Source organism: Meleagris gallopavo, chromosome 2, assembly GCF_000146605.3.
Source record: "Meleagris gallopavo isolate NT-WF06-2002-E0010 breed Aviagen turkey brand Nicholas breeding stock chromosome 2, Turkey_5.1, whole genome shotgun sequence".
Classification (NCBI taxonomy): Eukaryota; Metazoa; Chordata; class Aves; order Galliformes; family Phasianidae; genus Meleagris; species Meleagris gallopavo.
This window is the reverse complement of record NC_015012.2, coordinates 75,327,912-75,351,158: the sequence shown is the minus strand read 5'-3', so window position 1 is coordinate 75,351,158 and position 23,247 is coordinate 75,327,912. Positions and strand designations below refer to the sequence as shown.

Sequence of the window (23,247 nt, the reverse complement as noted above, 5' to 3'; positions counted from 1 at the left end):
CATAGAAAATATCTAAGACTGAGTATTCTATATTCAGGAATTTATTTTTACCTTAACATGTCTGAAATATTGTACTCACCTTTGCTAGCAATTCCCTGTTTATTGTGAAGTTCACTGTTCCTGGACCAGTGCTGATTTCACTCACTACAGCATCACATTTCAGCTGAAAGAACAAGATAAAACAGTCACTCCCCCCCCAAAAAAAACAGGTGAACAGGGAAATTTTAATTCAATCCATTCAAAATTTAATATCCACAATGGATTAAATTAACATGTTATTTATCTGATTGAAAGCAACCATAAATGGATCACTGAATCAATCCTGCTGATAAAGAATGATTTGATTATTTCTAATCCATGCTCACCAGCTCTGACTACTCAATGCAAAACTCAGTGTGAAACATCACACATTATTTTCAGTCCTTGCATGTGCCCAGTTTCTGTTTCATTTTGACTGTGAGTGACCTCCTGTTTAAACAAATTTTGTTTATTTACAGGTTGAGAGTTCGGGCCTCTTCCTTACCAAACTAGCTATGTTTGGGAGCCAAGAAACTTCCTACAAAAACTAACAATAAAATAACAAATCACACACAACTTGGTTAATGCCTATGAGAGAGACAGGCAAGCTATTAATTTTTACTGAAGCACAATCAGCACAAGGAAGAAATTATACCCCTTTTATAGCTTTTGTGTTTAGAACATGACAAACAGGAGATGCAATCACAGTTAGGCTCTAAGTTCTTTAACCTTTACAAGCTCCAACAATAACAAATTCTACTGTTTACTCATGAGCTACATGAATAAATATTTCTTGGATTGACTCAGAATTTATCACCTTTCCATTTTACTGAAGGTCCTTTTTACCAACATTAAGAGGCAGACAGAAAAATTCCCAGTGCACTTGCTCCATACTGTTTGCTCTGCTAAACGTTTTCTATATAAGCTGTCATTAGTATTCCAGTGTTTTTCATCTCTCTTTAGTATGAGCGCTCACTTGGCCTCTCCATAGCGTTAAGGACCTCTCCTCCAAGTACGATATAGCTCTACAGTAACCAGACCTCCTCATGCCTGAGGCTTGGGTCAGAGTGCCTTTATGCTGTGTAGAGGCACACAAAAATAATAGTAATAAAAGTTCCCCCTCAGCAAAGAACTAACAGTTCAAAGATGAAGCAAAAAATCCCCAGGCAAAAATCAAAAGCCAATGACAGGCAATTCTCAGCGTATCAGAACATATTGTGCTCCATTTAGCATCACACTGCATTATTTGGGCTACTTTAGTCAACAAAAACTGCTTTAGTCTCACCCGTTCTAACCTAAATATCCACATTTCAAATGCTGTGACCTATTTCCCCTTAAGACACTAAGGCCATACTATTGAACCTTGAGGCACTATCAACTGCTTATCACAACAAAAACTCATCACTGCATACATTTCTCTATTCCAATGCTAGTTTTGCATATAACAGTTCTTTTTGTTTATTTCTACATTGTTCATCTTCTTTGTGGAGTGATGATGTGATCAGTCTAAAGAAATGATAATAAATGCATTGCCTTTATCCACTACACAACAATAGAGATCAATGATATTTTTTCCTTCCGTTAACCAGCACAGTGTGTACAATTTGGAGGCTTATATTGATGGTCTGTTCCTTTTTGCAGTTACAACCTTTTCTCCCTGTAAACATGAGACTTTGTGGCCAAGATTTATTTATTGAGCCACAAACAATAAAGGAGGGAGATACATTTGCAACTCTCTAATCATTGGGAACTGGGCTGTTTTCAAAGTGACAGACAAGACACTTGCTAAAGAATTGTTGCTATGTTAGTCACTTGGACAGAATGCCCACAGAGGCTGTCAAATCCCTGGAGGCTTATAAAACCTGAGTGGATTTCAAAACTTCTGAGCAACCTCAACCAAAAACTGACAGCAACCTGCAGGTAACTTCTCTTGAAACCCTTTCAAATTTGGATTACTCTGTGATTCCAGATCATCTTACTGCTGCTTCAGAACTTTCAGTGGTAAATCTGTCTGGGCAACACCAGCTCTTGCTCTAAGTCAGAATATTCACCTATTACAAAAATGGTTCTAAGGTATGGAGCTCTTCAACATCTCAGCAGCGAAGAACAAAATGAAGAAACAGTTCAGCATCTCAATAATACTGCAATTGTTTTATTCATCCTTGTTAACTCCTGATCAAATAGCAACCCTACTGACTGCTTCTAAAACTTGTTCTTTCTAAATCAGATAAGGAATTTTTTGCTCTTTTATTTTCTTGCTAGTGCCTCTTTGCAACTAACTTTGTTACCTCTTCACTGGCATCAGCCACATCTTTGGAGATTGTGAAGGATCTTTTTCAAACCCTAGAATCACCTCTCTGATCCCACTTCCAACCTGATGCACACCAACTCCTCGAAGACTTTTATTTTCTTCCCTGTCCCTTCTTTTTCTTCAAGGCTTGAATCACTTCTGGATATCTTGTTTTGTATGCTGCTTCTTTTTTATACTGTAGTTACTCTCAATGCCTCAGCTACTGCCATCTCCCATAGACTGGAATGGCCACAAAGATACTTCTCCTCTAAGCAAACCTCGATATCAAGCAGCGAGGGATTGGAAGTCTGGTCTGTTAAAGGTAGCATACCTTCTCAGCTAGCTTCTGTGCTCGAAGCTGAAGATCTTGTGCAATGTAATCACTAGAACTGCCTTCTTCTATGGAAGCAATGGAAAACTGGAAATCAGCATTATGCCTGAATAAAAGAACATATGAAAGTCAGGGAAGAAATATACTGAAATGATGGGGAGATTTGACAAATCCAAACTGACGTAGAGTATGGCAAGTCCAGCTGGCAAGCATAACCCGGTCACAGAGATGTGAGAATACACCATGGTCAGAAAAATACATCTGAAGGCTCAGTATTACCTTTGTTCTAACTAATACAGTGCTAAAATACATACAACAAGATTACCAGTTCAGAATAACAAAGGTTATGCTCATGAGTAGTTGCCATTTACCTGCTATTACCATTACATCTCTCAAGCATGACACAAAGCAAAAAACCCACAATATCTTCACCCTGAGATCATTAACATTGAAACGTTTGCCATTTAAGCACTGCCTATTTTGAAGCAAACATTTGTTTGGAACTTGCTTGAAAAAAACCACCAACAACAGCAGTTTAATTGGATTTAGGCATCCTATAATTGGGCTGGTACATTGGCTTAGGGCTTTCTGAGTTTCTTTTTTTCCCTTAAGACCCGTTAAAGCCTCGTACCAACGAACAAAGAGATCAGCACAGCAGGACTAAATGCAAACTACCGTTTTCTGGAGACAGGAACCGCAGAGATGGATTTCATTAAGTTCTCCGGTGCCAAATCCAAAACTTCGGAGAGCTGCATTTGAAATAAAAGCACAAAAAGCTTAAGCATAACGCAGACGCCAGAAAAACCCCGCTCCCTGCAACCACGAAGCGTTGCGCGCGGTCTCCCCGCCGCCCAGCTGCGGCGAGCACCCTACCTGATGGGCGATGCTCCTGCGAAAGGCGCAGGCCGCCATGGCGGTACTATAGGCGGGAAGTCAGCACCGCCCCTTGACCCCACCGCTCCGCCCGCCGAGGGCCGCCCGCCTTTCCGCGAGAGGCGAAGGCTTGGCCTCTCCCCTACTGCGCATGCGCCGAGGGTCAGCGCAGGGTGGTGCCGCCCCTCCTCCTGGTGCAGTCCGTCCGTTAGCGCGGGACTGGTGAGATGAGCACGCGCTCCCTCTCCAAGGTGAGGGCGGGAGGAATGACGTTGTTTTCCCGCCGGCCGCGCTCCGGCGGCGGAGGGAAACGTACGGGCGGAGGGCGGCTGAGGGGAGCCGGGCTGCAGCGCTGCAGCCTCGGGTCTGGTACTTCCTGTGGTGGGGCGGTGATCGCATAGCGCCTTTCTCTCGTGTTTCCCGCTGAGCTGCGAGGTGCAGCGGGAGCCTTCGGTACCGTGCCGTTACTGCTGTCGGGAGCGAACGGAGCTGCTTCCAAACCAAGCTCGTTTTTAACACAGAGCATGTGAATTTCCCTTTCAAATCAGCTGTTGCTTTTACGTATATGAATAGTGAAGGGTCCTTGCGTTGTGTCCTATGTCCACCATGTAGCACTTGGCCATCTTACATACTGGCCTCTGCTACGCTGAGTGGTGTTTGGAAATAAAACACTTGTAAAGCATTCAGTGGACAGCATTTATATTTCATTTGACTTAAGCAGAGAGGAGGGTGAAATAAATGATCCGAGGATTGGAACATCTCCCCATGAGGACAGGCTGAGAGAGCTGAGGTGATCAGCTTGGAGAAGAAAAGCCTCCAGGGAGATCTGAGGGCAGCCTTCCAGTGTCTAAAGGGAGGCTGAGAGAAAGAAGGGGACAGGCTCTTCAGCAGGGTCTGTGGTGATAGAATAAGGGGAGGTGGTTTCAAACTAAAAGAGGGAAGATTTAGATTGGATATAAGGAAGAAGCTTTTTAGAATAAGAGTGATGAGACACTGGAACAGGTTGCCCGGAGATCTGGTGAATGCCCCATCCTTGGAGACATTCAAGGCCAAGCCAGATTCAGAGCAACCTGATCTGGCTGTGGATGTCCCTGTTCCTTGCAGGGCAGTGGGACTAGATGGCCTTTAAGGACCCCTTCCAACTCAAGCAGTTCTATGATTCCTAAAACTGTTTTTCAGACGCTAATATAGGTATTGGAGTTAGAGTTCATATTTGGTTCAGAACAGAAATAACATGTCCAATGTCACCCAACAGACTAGCATCTGTGAGCAATATTGAGCATCATTCTGGAGCTTTACTTTTACTTATCATTCTTTTACCATTGGCTGAACTATCTTTGGTTGAGTTCAGTGGTCTTTGTTTATGCAAGTATCTCTGTTGGGAAACAAATGATTGGATCAGTCTGTTTGTAGACTTGAACATTTGTAGCTTTTCTTCACTCTTGCTCTAGCACAGTAACCTCACAGTAAGAGTTGGGGAGTGAGGAGAGACCTCACTATGGCCTTCTAGTACTTGGGAGCTTATAATGGGAGGTATCTCTGCATGTAGCAGTGGAGTCGGAACTGGCTAATCTTCCAACCCAAACCATTCAGTGATTTCATGATAATCAATAGACACCAACTTTTTACACTGATAGTGATAAGACAAGGGGTAATGGTTTTAAACTAAAAGAGAGGAGATTTAGGTTAGATATTAGGAAGAAATAGTTGGGTGGATTTTGGTTGGATGTAAGGAAAAAGTCTTGCAGTGAGGGTGGTGAGGCACTGGAACAGGTTACCCAGAGATGTGGTGGATTCCCCATCCCTAGAGACTTTCAAGGCGACGCTGGATCAGGACCTGAGCAACCTGATCTAATTGTGATGTCCCTGCTCACTGCAGGGGAGTTGGACTAGATGACCTTTAAAGATCTTGTCCAACTCTAAGGGTTCTATAATTCTAAGAAAGTCTTTACTCAGCGAGTAGTGAGATGCTGGCACAAGCTGCCTGGAGAAGCTGTGGTGCCCCATCCCTGGAGGCGTTCAAGACCAGGTTGGTTGGATCCCCGGGCAGGGGGTTGGAACTGGATGGACTTTAAGGTCTCTTCAAACCCAAGCCATCTGTGATTTTATGATTCTGTGATCTTTTCTGAGTTGGGATGAACTTGGCCTCTGTAGATAAGGGGTATCCTTGGCTTCTGTAAGTGACTGCGTTATTCTGGATCACCTCCATTCATCCCAGTCTTGCTTTATTTTATTTCTAACTGAACCTTTAATGGGAAAACTCTATTGATGTGTCCCTGGGGAATCATTTCATCTTATTTTTAAGCTTATTGAATGAAGGTGCGTGAGAAGTTCAAGGATTCATTTCTTGCTGCTCTACCTGATCGGTGAGCTGAAGAACGTAATTGAAAGGTGAACAAGTTCCTTACAGAGATGCTGGGATACTGCATCCACTGCTTTTCCATCTTGAAACAGGAAAATAAAGCATGATAAACAAATTGGTATCCATAGAATGCTGGCAGTTCATTTCTAGTTGTTGGTTTAGTGAAGCACTAAGTTTAGCAGGGAAGCAAAGTGGCCTCAGGAGTCACAGTCAGATTGATGCTGATTTTGACGTTTTTATTTTTCTTGCTGTTCTCCAGGGCTGCTTTGTTTTTAAACCAAGTCCCAAGAGGAGAAAGGTGTCTCGAACAACAGGTTAGTACGCTTTGGTATATGTTGTTGGCAAGTAGTTGATTTTTTTTTTTTCGTCTTGAGCCATCAAGATTGTATAGCTAGCTAGCTTTATCTTTGCTTTTTTTTTTTTTTTTTTTTTTTTAACAAGAGAACTCATTTCTATGCTACCTCAAATTATTTCCTGACTGACTGACAAACGATAGAAGACTAGAATGGGCCACTTAAAGCTATGGGATTCAGAAGTTAATTCCATTTGTAGTTCTTATCCTATTGTCAGTAGTTTATTTCTTTTCCTCAATAACCTTAAGCAAAAGCCACATGTGGACATCCCATGTACTTTCTTGTATATATTTATCTCCACCCCAGAATGTGTTTATATAAAGTCTCTTTGTCACTTGTGGAAGACTGAATGGGATTTAGTCTTATTGGAACCATAAATAAGTTGTTGTTGGAGGTGGCTCAGGGAAATTGCTGTTCTTATTCCCAGATTTGAAGCTTTTTGATCTTTCCTGGCAGCACCAGAGCTGTCAAGAAGTGTGACAATTTGTGTATTAAAAAAACGGAAGGGAAAGTAGTATGGGCAGACATCTGGAAATCACCACAGGTTCATTTATTACCAGAGGGGACTTGAAACAACACCTGCTTCAAAATTAGTCCCAAGTTATTTTTTTCTGTAAGGGTTGGCACATCTGTGCCTCATGGAGTGAGAGGTAGGGAATATAATCCAGTCTCTCATTCCAAGTCATTGCGAGGTAAATGCACTAACAACCCAGACTTATGCACTTAAACCACATTGGAATTTTATAATTTACAGAATATGATCTTTCTGTTTCTGCAAGATTTGTAATACTTGGGTAAATCCTCCTAAACATGTTCCAGTTAGCACATACTTTGTCACCAAGAAATGAATTTGACTGAACTACCCCTAAGAGAGAAGCAGAAGTGAGGTGCTTTGCCCGCTAACAGCTGTTGATGAGAACACATAACTTAGCTGTGCATGTGATGAATTTGGAAACCCAAACTTGAAAATGTGAAGTTTCAATTGTGGCTGATAATAATCTTTGACCTTGAAAAGGCTTTCTGTACGTGTTTGCACCTATAATTTGAATTTTGGTGGTACAGAAAGAATATTATGCTTTGGTATAATAACAAAAACACGGTGGCTACGATTCTCTTCAAAAGAATAAGGCTTCTGCTATCAAAGTGTGTTATGTATTGAAGCCATTTTTCTTAGGGATATAAATCAGGTGTTAGTTTAGGGGAGCCAAGGAAAATGGAGGATTAGGGATTGATCTCATTCATCATTGGGCTTTTAATGATTTGGAAGATTGGATGTGCTCATCACATGGTTCTTTAGAGATCAGACCACAGCTGGCGCACCGCTGAATGATGGGAAATGGACCTTATAAAACTTTATTCAAACATCTTTAGAAAAAAACTTACCTTTTGCTTCAAGACAATATCAAAGATAATAGACTGCTTACTTCACCTTCACTCTTTGTGTTCTTCCAAGTAGTGCTAGAGAAGCCTTAAAGGCTTCACCAAGCTTGCTAAATGCACGCTGAGAGTGGGACGGGCCCTATTTTACTTTATTTCTTTTGTTTTTAAGGGAAATGTAGACTGTGTGAAGACGGTAGGAAAAAAAATTGCCAAGAGGGAGGTCACTCAGTTACTAGTTTCTATTCAATCTCAGATTATATTTTTGGCTCTGCCTTTCTTGTTGGCAGCTGGTGGAGAATTTCTGTACTCAGATTTGTGAAGCAGAGGAGCACCTGGGAAGCCAGATGCATTCCAGAAATGTGCCAAGACACCGTCTTACCAAAAAGGATCTGATTTCTGAAGACTTGAAGGCGTTCTAGATTAATCTTGGACATTTTGTTTCTCCTTTCCACAAGCAGCACTTATGGAAGTGAGAGGCAATTGGGAGATGAGGCCTGGTTTGAGCTTAAAGGTTTTGTTGGCATAGTTATGTTAGTTAAGGTTATGCGTTAAAAATAATGATAATAATCTGTATTTCTTGTAATATAACAGTTCTTTCACAGTATGCTTTCTTGTCATCTGGAAATTGGTATTAACTGTGTTATTCTGGGAGAGCAGAAAGGATCTTTGATATATTCTTGCAAGCCTTTGTGCTTCATATCTGACTGCAGAAGTGATGGAAGGTTGAATATTTGAAGGGGGAAGCTGACCCACAAAATTTCCTGAAAGAAGGGGAAGACTTGCTTTATTTATTTATTTTGTAAAATGACAATAACAGCTTTTTGCCCTATTTTAGCCTTTAGCTATCTGGGACTTGAGGTAGATGCCAATTCTTCTACTTTTGCCTCTATAGTTGGGCAGTACATTCTGCCTATTTCTTCCCTCATTCAGCAAGATTCCAGCAGTTAGTTAATTGGCTAAGATAAGCGGCTAAGCTCCCTTACGTGTTTATATATTTGTAAGTATTTATATATAAAAAGATATTCTTGCTTCAGTTGAGTCCTTTGTTTTCTTCTCAGCAAAGAATGTTTTGCCTTGATAATCCTGTCTGTGCTTGTGTTTACTTTCTAGCTGACTATTTCAGAGAAGGAAACAGTGATTTGGAGGACAGTGAGCTACGGTTTGCTACTTGCCAGTCATTACAGAAACAAGTCAAATCAGAAACAGAGGTGAGTCTTGCACCTGATATGAAAACAACATTTTGCATTTATATCAGTTCTGCTTATTTCTTTGCTTGTTTTTTTATTTTTATTTTTTTACATGCTTAAATAAACAGTTTATTAAAGCAATAAAAGAGCCAGAAATATTGACCCAGGATATAATAAAAATAGAAAATCCATCAATTACACATAACCTCTGATCATAGCACTACATACTTTTGAGGCTTCAAGCTGCTTCTTCTAAGTTTCTGTTTTTACTAATTGAACTTCTCATTAATTCCTGGTGTAATTTTGTTGTTTTTTTTCCTGCCTCCTGGGTGTCCTGGGTGTTACAGAGCCCAGCAGCTCAAGATTCACAGTGGATTTACATGAATATAACTGCATGGTTGTCAAATAGTGAATGACACAGCTGTACACTTATTCTGTTAAATTAGTATGGACTGTGTCAGTGGTTGTCTGGTGGGGATGGGAGTTAATCTCATACTGAACTGTGGCCTCCTAATTGTGTGTTAGATGGCATGCTGTTGTGTTTGAATAGCCAGCTGGCTTGTATTATAGTATTAATAATTGCTTCCGTACAGCAGGGATTCCCACCTCTATTTGATGTCAAAGATTCTGGGCAAGAATTCCATATTCCTCTGCCTACTATTGGGCACTGAATGTTGAGGGTTTTTTTTTCCCAAAGTTTGTTTTGGGATATACAGTAGTAGCCAGCTGGATAAAGCTTACAATTTAGACCCTTAGGCTAAACTCATAAATTCCTCTAGTTCTCTCTCTGCTGTTCCACAATCCACCTCGCTTTGACTAGTCAGCACCCTTTTCAAACCATAACTAACCAGAGTTGGAGGTGTATTTGGCATCTACCTGCCATCTGCTTCTGCTTGACAGGTTAGCCACCAGCACTAGCAGAAAGAAACTGTCTTGTCAGTTGCACAGTGGGATTACAGGGAAGACAGCATGCTGTAGCCCCTTCTGGAAGACCTTTTCTTAAGTCTTCTTTGTTTGACACAGTGTTGTCAAGGGTTTTGAAACAATGCTTCTAGGTAGGAAACGGTGGCTGCAGGGTTTTCAAGTCAGTGAGGATTTTTTCCTAGTGCTCTGTAAGGATTTGCCTCAGAATGGCCACCATGGTAAAAAGCTTCCCTTAACTACGTAGAAGCACAGAGCCATCTGGAAAATCATAATTATTTCTCGTCCTGTATCTCCTACCATTGTTCTCTATGAAGGAGTGTCACAAATACTCTTTCTGTTCTTTCTCCTCCTCGTAGTAGACACTTCATCCTAAGCTGACAAATTGATGTGGGCTTTGCCTTAGTTTGATTAGTTTGATTAACCAAAGAGCACATTGCCTGCAGTTATTTTTGCTGCTATACATAAAATTTGATCCATCAAGCTTCTGGGGTCTCTGTAATGTTTCCCGCTGAGTTCTGAATTACTATCCTTTTATTCCACTCTTGAAAAACTGGGAGGTGATAATCGTTTCTACATGGATAATTGTGATAATTCTGTTTGGAAGATGCTTAGTGTGAGCTAAATTTCTCTCTCTTTACTATGAGGGTGGTGAGGTGCTGGAACAGGCTGCCCAGAGAGGTTGTGGATGCCCCATCCCTAGAGGTGTTCAAGGCCAGGTTGGATGGGGCCCTGGGCAGCCTGGTCTAGCATTAAATGGGGAGGTTGGTGGCCCTGCCTGCGGCAAGGGGTTGGAGATTCGTGATCCTTGAGGTCCCTTCCAACCCTGGCCATTCTGTGAGCTGCTACTCTATGTAGCATCATTGTGAAGTCAGATCAGGTAACCGAGAGTTTTACCCAGTCGAGATTTTATTTCTTCAGTAACTCTGGTGTAGTAAACCTGATCCATGGTAGAATTTTGGACTGCTGGTGTGGACTTATATTCTGGGGATTCTGATAGTGTGCTATGGAAGGCTAGCAGGAAATTGACCAGTTTTTGCCAGGGTACTGCTACCTGATGATTTGTTGGCAGGCTCTGTGCTTGTGCTGGTGTTTTTCCAGTTCTCTGGTTTTTAATGGAGGTATTGAATACTGCAGAGGATACTTGAGAATACCTCCAAGTACTTTGTTGAGGAGCCCTCAGCCTTTGTGTGTCTATCATAAACTGGGCTGCAGTGGTGGCATTTGGTGCCGACATCCTTTTAGGCTTCTCACATCATGAAAAGCTGGTAAAAGCACTGTACTCCTTTTTAGATTTATGGAATGTGTATTTTTGACCTCTTTTGTTCCAATGTTGCAGGCTATCTTGATTTTAACCACTGCTTTCAACAATGTCTTGCAAATGTTGTTATACATCAAGGGCTTTCAGAAACATTCACTTCTTCAAAGGTGACAAATCTCAGGCATACTTCAAGGAACATAAAATCCCAAGTGCAGGGCTGTAGCGTGGTTATTTTAGAGCTGTAAGGTGCAAATAACGGTTTTCAGTCTCTGGTTGTTAGTATTGTAATAGTGATTGAACTTCCAGTTCAATTTTTCATCTTGTTTTCAAATTTTCCAGAGTAAGCAGTGTCATGCAAGTAAATGAGCTGATTGCCTGAGATGCAGAGCAGACTAATATACTTAGTGGAAATTACCAGAGTAGAGCAAATAACAAAGTTATTTGACAAAAACAAAACAAAACCCGATGGATTTAAGAAAGCTATGTAAACATGTAGTGCTATGGCAGTCTGAATTCCATCTTCGTAGTGTGCAATAGGAGAAATAATAGAAACTGTAACCATGCAACGTGAGGACTCAGAATCTTGTTAGATTGGCTCAGTGAAAACCTGTGCAGTAACAATCAGAAGCTCATGCTGTGTTGAATATGGAAGATGATGCTCTGAGGATTGTTGTGGGATCTATAGTAACATAGAATTAGTGTGACGCTGTTATAAAGCTGATGGCATTAATTCATTTTTTTAAAATGTCATGCTGCAATTTCCCCTCAGTTACCATATAATTTATCTGGTATGAGCTGAGGCAGACAGTCAATATCAAAAAGGTCAGAATATTTTTGAATAAGTAGAGGATGAAAAGGCTTTTGTGTACTCTCTTACCAGTTTATCAGCCCTTTACAAGGAGTGCACCAGGAACTCTTGTCTGTAGTTGAAATGGAGCTCAGGGTTTTGACATCGTGTGCAGCATCCTGGAGATGTGGTCTTGCCTCTCTTGGTAGCTTCCTCAGCAATACTGCTTGAGCCAACCATTATGACTTTGTTTAAAATCAAGTTCACAGCTATGTATGTCACTTCCTGTCCCTAAGAAAAAAGCACTAGTGCTACTTCAGATGTAACACTGGAGTTTTCAGGAGCAAACTGATACAGGTAAAGGGTAGGAAAAGGAGGATGTTCTGGTGTTTCCACATTTGTATGGATGAAATTCTTTTTGTCTCCTTACAGCAAATAGAGGAAGAATTGAATGAACAGTTATTTGATAACCTAGTGAGTTTTTTGAGGCGGTCTCATTCTGCATTCCAAGAGAAGACAACAGAATGGACGTGGCGGATGAAGTCCAGAGAAATCCCTACTGCGGCTCTTGTCTTAGGTAACTTCTTAAAGATGCATTCTGTTACGTCCATCTGCACTCTCACAGACCCTTGAAGTTGATACAGAGATCAAAGAGAATCGTTTCACTTATTTACAGCAATCGGTGCAGGCCAGGTCAGCTCCAGAAACGTTAACAGAAGAGATTGCGCTGGGAGAAGGAAGCAAGAGTTGACCTGCTTCCATTTTGTCTGTATGCTTAGTACCTTAGTGCAGTAAATCTGCTTCTTCCTTGGAGGTTCATCTTAGGCAACCAGTCGTGATTTGGGTTTTTTCATGATGCATGGAGATGCTTTGATTCTATCCCCATATCTGGTACTAATTTCCTTGGTGGTTTCTATGACTAATCCCTGTGGCACGGAATTATACAGCTTCTGTATTTCTGATGTATGTTAATGAGTTGACTCTTGCTGAGCATCTTTACATGTAGGAAAGCAGCATCTTTATCTTGGAAAAGGAGCAGAGGGTGAGAAAAATAGCCGAAGGCCTTACGACTGAAGTTAGTTCTGAAGTCATTTTTTTTTCCCTTTCAAACGGTTGTAACTGTAAACCTAAACCTGGTTCAGGGCAACCTGATTATGTTTTTGTTGGTTCATAAACCTGTGCCACAGATGTATTGTATCAGCATTAACAAAGAGTGGAAGCTTAGTCTGCTTTTGGAACTAGTAGAGAGTGAGAAGTTCCTGCTCTGAATATTTCTGTGGAAAAGAAGCTATGATTTGCCCTCTGGAGACTTGCCTTCCCCATCCACTTCCCCTATCTTTTTTTTTTTGTCTAAAGATGTTAACAAAGGCAGTAAATGTTGAGTAGGTCATAATTAATTCAGACTGTAGTTCATAAAAACTCACAGTAATTTCCCTACTTGCATAAGTCCCATGCAGATTCAGGTCTCGGGGGTCTGCACTGCTGCTCTCCTAGAGAAAGTGAATTTCATCTTTTTATCTGTGGGATTAGTTGCCTGTGGATGTCTTTGAGGTTATGAGTGGCAGAGAAATTAGAAAACCAATCCTATTCCCTGCAGGTTTGCAGCCTTGAGAAATCTTTCATTAAAAGTAAGGAAAAATTCTCCATTAGGCATCTTCACAGCTCCCTGTTCCTTTCAGCTGACTGGTATTAATATGTTTGTTCAGTCTTGTGCTGTTTTTTCATCTGTCCTCATAGATGAAGTGATGTTTTTCATTCCTTCCGTGAATATTTGTGTTATCTCCTGCTTTTTTTGATCTGCAGCGCAGTTTATCATTCAGTCACCATGGTACAAGTCACAGGAAATATGCACTTAAATCATCTTTCTTTTAGGTGTGAATGTTACAGATCATGACTTCACCTTTAGAAGTCTCTCAGAAGTCCTTCAAAATAATGTTACTCCTTACATAGCGTTGCTGGAAGCCAAAGATTGCCCAGGTAAATACTGCAATAGCTTTGCTTCTTCATCTGAATAATCTGTCAATTAATTAGTGATTCTAGTTTTTGTCCCCAGATGTAAGAATATTGAGATGGAGAGATTCTGAACACCTTCAAAAGATTTGTTCAATCCCATGATAATACAGCAGGAATTCCTACTGTGCTTTAAGATGTGTCTAATTCTGTTTCAGACAGTGAAGATTGAAATGCTGTTTAGTTGTAGCACGAATGTTGAGAGCATGCTCAGTGTAGTGCATGCTAATGTTGTAGGTTGGCTTTCCTCTGGTTTGAGCAGTTGATGTATGGATGCATTCCACTTTTAAATGCTTACACTCACATTACTGCAGAAAAAAGAATGGGTAGAAAAAAATCTGTCCTGCTCCTTATTTGAATATAAAATATTATTTAAATGAAAAGATTTAAATAACACATGGCAGCACCCCCCCCCAGATCTATTGGTGGCCTAGTTTATTTTCAGGTCATTCTGTCAGCAGATGTGAAGCTTAAGAAAGGGGCCACATCTTAGTGTGAATTATTGCTCTAGGTAGAAAAGTGAAAAATAAAAAGTTGGGGAGTTTCTTAGAGCATGAATTGGGGAAGTGCTAAGGATGTAGGCCACTAACCAAAAGTCTTTATCATATTTCTAAAAAATGTGTTGTGAAGGCATAAAAAATCTGATGCAGAAGCTGTTGGGACAGCTGATGAACTGCTGTATAGATGCAGATTCATCAGAAGAGGAGGACTATGAACAGGTTTCCCGTAATAGAGTACGTTGTTCGATGACTTCTCTTATCAACTGGTATGAGAGTGCAACAAAGGTAAGATTTTTTTGTATCACCAGTTTACAAGAATGTCCGACCTTTATATTCTTTAAGAGAAGGAAACTGAATGCCTCAAATTTATATGCAGTAGTGAAAAAATGCAGAAGGTAAACTTTTCTACTGCTAAGAAACAGCTGAGACTGAGGAGATTCAAGTATAAATCTGTAACATATGTAGCAGATGCAGAGTTCATTGCTGATGAGGCATGACTGTCAGAACTCTGGAAAAAAAATAGATATACTGCTATCGTACAATATGTTTACTTGGGAGCCAAAAAGCTTAAAATGCAATATCAACTTCATGCTAGGTGCTTTACTCCCAAGAGTGCTGGGATGTTTATTAAAAGAAAACTTCAAGAGAGAACAGCTCTCCAGGGGAAAGACATGGCACTGCCCGGTATGGCACTGTGTCATCTGCAACTCATACTACAGTGAAAAGCAGTGACAAAATAACTTTCTAAATGTTTTTTATCCTTGTATTTAATAAAATTATTTATGTTTTATTCAAGCTTTTTTTTTCTGTTTTGAATGAAAGCTAGAAGTGATTTTTATGAGCAGCATGTTAAGTAAAAGTTTCATGAGTGAACACTCTTTTTACTACCGTATAAATACATAGAGAATGAGCAGCTCCCATGTCCCCAGCTAAAATGTTCCACGGTCTCAGCAGAGCATTACTGATTCTGTCCCACAGAGTTGTCTTTGTCTGTGATTGCATATAGAATCATAGAATAGCTCAGGTTGGAAAAGACCTTAAAGATCATCGAGTCCAACCACAGCCTAACCAAACTACCCTAACTCTAACAACCCTCTGCTAAATCATGTCCCTGAGCACCACATCCAAACGGTTTTTAAACACATCCAGGGATGGTGACTCAACCACCTCCTTGGGGAGCCTATTCCAGTGCTTAACAACCCTTTCTGTAAAGTTTTTCCTGATATCCAACCTAAACTTACCCTGATGCAACTTGAGGCCATTTCCCCTTGTCCTGTCACCAGTGAGAAGAGACCAACTCCCCTCTCACTGTAAGCACCTTTCAGGTATTTGGAGAGAGCAGTGAGGTCTCCCCTCAGCCTCCTTTTCCCCAGACTAAACAGCCCCGTTCCATTGTTTCTCTTTAGTTTGTATATTCTTTGTCTTTCCTGCTATGCCAAGCAGAAGGAAGGAAAATTGGAGTTCTTCATGCTTCTAATAAATACAGTTGTATCAAAAAAAGTCAGTTGTGTCACTTCGGAACATTATATTACTGTAGATGTGGGATTCAGTCTTTTTTATTTGATTGCCTTCTGTTTATTAATGTACAACCAATGACTTTAAAGAGAACAGATTCTGAGACTCCAGGCAAAAAAAGAACGTCTTCCAGACACTGGCAGTCTCCTCCAGTTGTTGTTATCTTCAAAGACATGGAAAGTTTCACCACAAAAGTACTGCAGGACTTTGTGGTTATCAGCAGGTAATGTCACTTGGAGTTTTGTTCTTCCACTCCGTCACTCTTTTTCTATTTGCAGCTGATTAGAAGTGTAAAAATGAGGGAACGTTACCAGCAGGGAGTTGGAGCAGATATTGATGCTGCTTATTTGCAGCGGTGATTGAGCAGTGAGTGACAGACTACATCAGATGCATCTGTGCTTCTGCCCTTTCTTATGCTGTCTTCCTTAAAATCATCTTCTGCGTTGCAATAATTAGCCCCACAGTTCTCCAAAAAGAGCACCCTGGCTGAAAGTGCAGTTACAGCAGGGTCGGAGCCACAGTTGTAGAGTTAATGCAGTTACAGCATGCACATCTGATGTCGTGTCTAAACAAGGCTAGGCAATTTCACTTGCTGTGAGACCCACAATAAAATTGTTTTCTACTTCAAATCTGGCAGATGGGTTCTCTGAGGAACGTTTCAAGAAGTAAAATCAGAAATCACAATTATCTCAAAATAATTGGCTGTAAGGCAGTGGGAAATGAGGTTTTAATTGTTTCTTAAGTGCTGTGCTCTATTTTGCTTTTTGTGGCAAGGATAAATACCTCATTATGAGCATGTGGAGTGCAGATGAAGTGAAGTTTATGTCTGTCATGGCCTACTAGTTGCACATACACTTCTAAAACAGACCACGTTTCAAAAAATTTCAGAGGATTCAGCTGTTTTTATGACTAGGAGTTGGCTTGATTAAAGCAGAAGAGAAGAGAAATAAAATGAAAGCTGGGAAGAGTTGCACAATACTTTCAAAAAGATCTTTGGGTGAATTGTAGAACTCATGTTTAAGACAAATGCTGAGAATAAATCTGTCAGTTTAATAATTAAGATGAAGTGGGTAAAGAAGAGAGTCTTCAGATTTGTTAATCACAAGATTAAATTTCTCTCTCTGTTGAAATTCTTTTAGGTTGTGAACAGTGAACAGTAATGTAAAGTAAAGTTTTGTTTTTGTGTTTAAGTTTATAGCGAGGAGGTGATTGTGGGGGTGTCAGCTGAAACTCTGAGGTCAATAAGTGGCAATGGTAAAAGACAATTAAAAAAATTAATAAGTTGTCAAATTTAACCTGGAAGTGATTGAAGATAGCAGCATTTGTGTTCCCTTGAAACTCCAATTAAAAAAGGAATATAATGATAAAATAATACTGCAAATATTGTGTTTTGTTTAAATAGTTGTATGCTATTCCCAGTGAGCACAGCTCTCAGTCCTGGCTAACAGGGTATACCAAAAAAACCATCTGAAGAGGAAGATTGAATCTGGAGAGGCTGAAATTCTTTTTCAAGTGCAATGGGAACATAGAACCTTAGAGGGATTTCAGACGTATTGTTCAGTTATTAAATGCTATAAAATCTGTAGATGTTCTTGAGACTGTTAGCTGTTCAAAGTCTCTTCTCATTTTTCTTTATTTCTTTACAAAAAAAATTAAGTGCTAGCATTCAGTTCTCCAAATGGGTTGGTACAAAACTGTAATGGAAAAGATGCTTTTTATGCTGCTTCCTGAAATTTTTAAAATGTAATTTAATTTTGTTTTCTGTCTTCGGGCTTTAAGTAGCTTCCTTTTGTGTTTTTTCTCCTTGTACATCAAAACTTCTGTGTTTTTTTTTTTTTTTTCTTCATTGCAGCTTAGTCACATGAGGTCAATGCTGTGGTAGGAACTTAATGTGTTTATTTCATGAGTTTCTGTAATGTGACTGTTAAGTTGTTGTTGTTTTTTCTCCCCTCCTTTCCATAGTCAGCATATTGGTGAATTTCCTCTTGTACTGATTTTTGGAATTGCTACATCTCCAATGATTATCCACAGCTTACTTCCTCACTCTGTTTCCTCTCTGCTGTGCATAGAGCTTTTTCAGTCCCTTTCCTGTAAGGACCACCTGTCTACTATAATTGACAAGGTAATTCCCTTTCTGAATAGGAAGAGTGTATGTATTCAAGCACAGTGTACATATGCAGACTTTAAATACAAGTTTGTCTGAAGCTTTTGAAATGGAATCTGTTCCTGAGAGATGTGAATTTTGTAAATTTTTCTATCCATAACTGCAGGGTAGCTTATTTGTACTGAGAGCTTCCTCTCTAGGTTGAGACACACATGCTTTCATCTTTGATTTAAACTGGCATCTGTGCATACTTGCTTGGGCTATTACTTTGACCTTCCCACCTCTTTAAAGAAGAGTAGTGCTTTGATCCAAGTTTCGCTTTGCTTAGATAAGGGTAGCCCAAAAAACAGAAAAACTCAGTTCAGCTTGAATTCTGGGTCTGTAAAAAGTTAGTAGAGTTATCCAGGTGGTCAGTTCAAATAAGCACTCTACTTACGTGATTTTGCATGTACTCCTTTGTTCAGGATTTCTAAAGTTGCTGTTTTATGTGCTGAAAACAGTAGTATTCCCAGTTGTTACAGCAGTCTGCTTTCCATTGTTTGTGATGTAAAAAGTAAGACACGAATAATGTTAAGCTAAAACTAACTGAAACATTGCACATTAATTAGTAAAAGGAACTTAGAAAAATGTGGCGAAATAATGAATAGAAAGACAGTCTTTACACGTGTGTTTGTCCTTGCAGATATGTTTTTAGAAGTTGGCAGCGTATTCAGCATCTCATTTAGTCAAATGCTCATGCTTGCTGAGAGTTGTAGTGAGTTGTGAATATAAATTTTGCTGGGTTGAAGTCGGGAAAGAGTTCTTATGCCTTCTTGTCCCCTTTAGGTACTTTTAACAACACAGTTTCCACTTAAACTGAGTGAGAAAGTTCTGCAGGTTCTCATCAACATATTCCTCTACCATGATTTTTCTGTCCAGAATTTTATCAAAGGATTTCAGGTAGGTGCTGGTAACAGGAACTCACATTATGGGTGGTGAAAATGAAGTGTGATTCATTCATGATTACGAGACACTGAAAGATATTTCTGGTTCCTATTCTTGCTTTCATTGATGTGGATGAAAAAAATGCCCTTTGAAAACAGCTTGGTTCTGTGAACAGGTGGGTGTTTCTCTGCCAGAGTTTTAAAGAAAAGCTTACAGGACTGGGTGTAAGCAAGCATTTAAAAGACAGCTCATTCTACCACAAAAGGTCGTATTTAAAAGATGTATTTAGAGTGACCTGCCACAGTGGGTAGAAACACCTCTCTTTTGTTGTAGATTAAGTTGTAGCTTCGAACACCCTTGGCACAACTCTCCAACTGGGTATCAGGTTGCTGCTTTGATCCTCTTGGGCTGGATTTGTCATGGTGTGAGTCAGCTACAGCAGCGTCTCTTCCCCACTCTATGCTAGAAGTCCTTCTGGAATAATTTCTGCATTCACACTTAGGTTTTCAGAGAAGTAGGAGCTGTAGGATCACTTGCTTTTTACCTCTAAGTAGGTGATGCTTGTGATCAGCTGTGCAGCATTTCAGAAGTTACATTTGCCCTCTCAGGAGACAAAGTGGAAGACTTGGTAAAGTTTATTAAAATAATAATAATAGTTTTAAATTACATGGGCTATGGTTTTTTTGGCTTGTCTTTGCATATAGATGTATTTCCACGTCTAAGTCTCAATGTAGCTTTTATTCCTTGTGGGCTTCTCTGAGAACTCTGGATTTTGTTTCTTTTTGCTTGGTGCCACAGATGGGCTTGCCAGAAAACTTGATATTTTCAAGTCGTATGCATTTAGAATGTCTAGGGTTCTTTGATTTTTAAGATTCAGCTTCTATTATTTGAAAGAGTTGCCGGGATTTAAGGATTCCCCATTGGCCTGATGTGGAAATACAAACCCTAGTCTTCAGGGTATGGCTGTGTCCTTGTGCATTGAAGTACTCAAGAAAAAATGAAGGAAGCAATTTCAGATCAGATTTCCTAAGTGATGTTCACAAGGGATCACCATGGTCCCAGTTACATCTAGGAGTAACAGTAATGTATCTGACAGGAAGTGTCTCTTCCCTTTGATGGTTTTTGCTTTAAATATTTTTAGTGAGGTTTTCTGTCTGTTTGTCTGTTTTTAAGACTAGATGTGATTGACACGTGCTGTTATTTTGTAAGGCCTGGTAGTAGGAATATTTAAGACAGCTAAGACCAGTGACAGAGAATTTGTATTTGTGCATAGTAAGAACTTAGCGATGTATTTTTGTGTGCATGAAACAGAAATTGAAATGAGGATGTGGTAAGTTTACTTGTATACTGTAATTGATTTCCATGTCTTAATATATACACATTTATGAGCATTGGAACTGAATATGTAAGCTAAAGAATGCAGTAATTTGCATAAATGAATAGAAAGTGTTTGACAAACTGTGGTTATGGTGATGTAGGAGGGAAAATAATGAGATACTGAATTTGAATAGCAGATAGAGCAAAAAAGGTAGTTATATGACTGAGTTTAAAGCTCTGTAATTGGTGTAGTGCAGTGATGTGACTTGTGGAATGTTTACAAATGGTAATGAATTTTTTTTTAAAGGAATGCCATTACTGCCATTGTATTGTATGCACTGTAGTGATAAGAAAGCCTTGAGAGGTAGACATAGCAGGAAGGATGACTTTTTTTTTATCATCGCTGGTTCTTGCTTTCTTTTTCAGCTCTGTATTGTGGAGCACTTCCATTCCAATCCTCTTAGTATACTGTGTTGCCAGCTGGAAGAAGCAAAGGGGAGAGTAAATTCTTTATCACATAATCAGTGTGAAAACGTTCGAAGACTGCCCTCTTTTAGAAGGTAGGAGGTGAAATAAATTTTTGAACAGTCTTATGTTCAGTCAGCTTTGAGAACAATGAAAGGAATCTGTGAAGTGTGAAAACTGTGGGTTATTGGTGCATTTGTGTAAAGAAAGAAATCTATCAAAAGGAGGATGGTGCTCAGTAATTTCTGGAACCCTTAGTTTTCTGGTATAGAGGATACAGCTTCTGTGGTTTGTATTCTGTTTTTCCCTCTTGTCCTTAATACAGAAACAAGCTATTATAACAAGCAACCATAAATCACTCTTCAGCTTGTTAAGCCGACATGGAACATAATCTCCAGGGTTTTCTTGTGGCCTTTCAACTTGCTGGATCTGACTTTCCCTTTTTGAATCTTTTCAAATAAATCCTTACAGTAGCATAAATGCTTTTAATTTTTTAACCTTGTAGCTTTTTAAGGTCAATCTACATTGTCATTTTTGTGTTCCTGTTTTTCATTGCCATCAGGTATGTGGAAAGTCAAGTCTCAGAGAAACAGATTGCACTGCTGACAGCAGACAGTTCCTTAAAGGTAAAATTTTAAGACTGTCTTTGGATAGCATAAATAATTTTCCAAAAATATATTAACTTATATGGAAGATAATAAATTACACAAATAAGATGTATGGTTCCCGTAACATTTTTCATAAAGTACATTGCTTCACGTCCAGTGGTGAAGAATTAGGATCTGTGGGTCAAAGTTCCAAATCTCTGGGCTTGCCAGGTACTTTTATACAAAGCTGCTCAGCTTTTCTTGCATCAGCTTTTAGCTACGTGTAGAAATAAAAGTGCCTAGAAGGAAGCTTACAAGGCTTATTTATGATTTTGTCTTATAATGCTTACTCAGACTGAATTTCTTGGAAAGTCAGTGAAGTGTTTAAAGAATGAGTAACTAATCTTGAAGGTTATTTCTTAAGCTTTTAATCCTCTGTACCTTCTGAGCAGTCTCTGATTGCACCCAGTAGGGCGGACCAAGTCCTAAGGCACACATCCACACTACATGTTGTGCAGGACGAAAAATCTTAATTTATGCTGCATGTTTATCCAAAAGTTTGTCAGGTGGTTGAGGTCAAGCTGCTATTGTGAGCATTTTAAGAGTTCATCGTCCTCTAAAAGAAAGATCTGTTTGTAATTATCATCAGCTGAATTTCTCCCAGTACATGCATCGTTCAAGATAAAGCATTTCTCTCAACTTCACCTGAATTGTAGCAACCTGTCAGGCAAATGGTATGGCCAAAGACAGAGCTATTCATGTATTCTAGCAGGTCTTCCTGGTCTGTAAGAACTTCGCAAATTTGAAGAATGTTCATAGAATCACAGAATTGCAAGGTTGGAAACAACCTGCAAGATCATCCAGTCCAACCATCCTCCCATACCACTGCTACCACAAGCACTAAACCAGATCTCGCAGCTCCTCATCCAGATGCCTCCTGAACACTGCGAGGGACGGCAACTCCACCACCTCCCTGGGCAGCCATTCCAGTGCCTGACCACTCTCTGAGAGAAAAAGTTTTCTTTATGTCTAATTTCAGTCTCCCCTGGTGCAACTTGTGGCCATTTCCTCAGGTCCTGATTGTTGCCTGGGAGAAGAGGCCAAATCCCTCCTCATCCCAACTTCCTTTCAGGAAGTTGTAGAGTGCAATGAGGTCTCCTCTGAGCCTCCTTCTCTCCAGGAGAGAAGACTGTTGTTAATGTTTGGAAGAGAGCGGGCAAATTTGTGAGTGCAATGCAATTCTAGTAGTCAAGGCTAGAGATGATTTATGTGTGACTTTCTGATCTATGGTTTTCAATGTCAAAAATAGCTTCAGCAACTGCTGCTCCCTTGCTCTTTATTCACACCTCAGCAGATGTGCCAGCGCAGCAGCTTGCATGGCTGCGGTATAAATGTGATCAGAGAAACAATCCAACTTAAATAACCTGACCAAACCCAAAAAGCTATGGAGTTTTTCTGCTGGCTTGTTTCTGCAGAATAATTTCCTCAACCTGTTCTCTCTGCAGGTGCATAAATGCTTCTGTTAAAACAGCAGGAAGGAAGGAAGGAGTGGGAATGAGCAGCAGTGACTGCTTCTTTGTTTAAACACCGCTTAATGGGCTGCTGCTTTAAAAGTTGAACATTCATCAGTATGTTTAATAAGTACAATACACTCCTTATTTCGTAAGGCCATCCCTACCCTGGAAATCTGGAAAAGAAACAGCCAGAACTCTTGTGTCTGTATGCACATGATGCTTCTGATAAATCTTACCATAAGGCATAGTTGCGATCTCTGCAATAGGAGTAGGAGTATGATTGCATTGCCAAGCTGGCAGCGTTACCTGGTTGGGGAGAAAATGCCCCACTTTAGCATTGATGAGCTGCTATTTCTTCTGTATGCCTTCCTGACCTACAGTAGCATTCCTAACTTGGGAAATACATTTAAGGATATTGTAGAAGTAGTCCTTCTTAAAAAATTTACTGTTCACTTTCAGGACCAGGTAAGCCTGCCATTCACACTCAGCAACTAAATCTGCAGTTTTCTTTCTCAGCTGCTATCTGGTATCTGTATCAGTCTTTTTTT

The 23,247-nt window shown here is 40.0% G+C and overlaps 2 protein-coding genes across 8 annotated transcripts in view; one reads left to right on the top strand and one right to left on the bottom strand.

The window, feature by feature from the left end:
• Positions 1 to 3,633, bottom strand: part of RARS2 (arginyl-tRNA synthetase 2, mitochondrial) — a 33,390-nt gene extending 29,757 nt beyond the window's left edge. For 4 of the 5 annotated variants that reach the window (XM_031552537.1, XM_010707642.3, XM_019613104.2 and 1 more), the window contains exons 1-4: positions 3,513 to 3,623; positions 3,315 to 3,388; positions 2,640 to 2,745; positions 80 to 163 (exon numbers count right to left, since the gene is read on the bottom strand). In XM_031552537.1, coding sequence (XP_031408397.1) covers positions 80 to 163; positions 2,640 to 2,745; positions 3,315 to 3,388; positions 3,513 to 3,551 — 303 coding nt within the window. In that variant the 5' untranslated portion in view covers positions 3,552 to 3,623. Of the gene's footprint in view, positions 1 to 79; positions 164 to 2,639; positions 2,746 to 3,314; positions 3,389 to 3,512 lie in introns of all 5 variants that reach the window. The other variant, XM_019613105.2, reaches the window with a different exon arrangement.
• An 18-nt stretch (positions 3,634 to 3,651) lies between these two features.
• The window catches only part of ORC3 (origin recognition complex subunit 3), a 38,075-nt gene continuing 18,479 nt past the window's right edge, over positions 3,652 to 23,247 (top strand). For 2 of the 3 annotated variants that reach the window (XM_010707641.3, XM_003204365.4), the window contains exons 1-11: positions 3,652 to 3,763; positions 6,134 to 6,188; positions 8,718 to 8,815; positions 12,196 to 12,340; positions 13,636 to 13,740; positions 14,404 to 14,558; positions 15,878 to 16,011; positions 17,751 to 17,910; positions 18,718 to 18,831; positions 20,560 to 20,693; positions 21,161 to 21,224. In XM_010707641.3, coding sequence (XP_010705943.1) covers positions 3,740 to 3,763; positions 6,134 to 6,188; positions 8,718 to 8,815; positions 12,196 to 12,340; positions 13,636 to 13,740; positions 14,404 to 14,558; positions 15,878 to 16,011; positions 17,751 to 17,910; positions 18,718 to 18,831; positions 20,560 to 20,693; positions 21,161 to 21,224 — 1,188 coding nt within the window. In that variant the 5' untranslated portion in view covers positions 3,652 to 3,739. Of the gene's footprint in view, positions 3,764 to 6,127; positions 6,189 to 7,894; positions 8,077 to 8,717; positions 8,816 to 12,195; positions 12,341 to 13,635; positions 13,741 to 14,403; positions 14,559 to 15,877; positions 16,012 to 17,750; positions 17,911 to 18,717; positions 18,832 to 20,559; positions 20,694 to 21,160; positions 21,225 to 23,247 lie in introns of those variants that run through there. The other variant, XM_031552535.1, reaches the window with a different exon arrangement.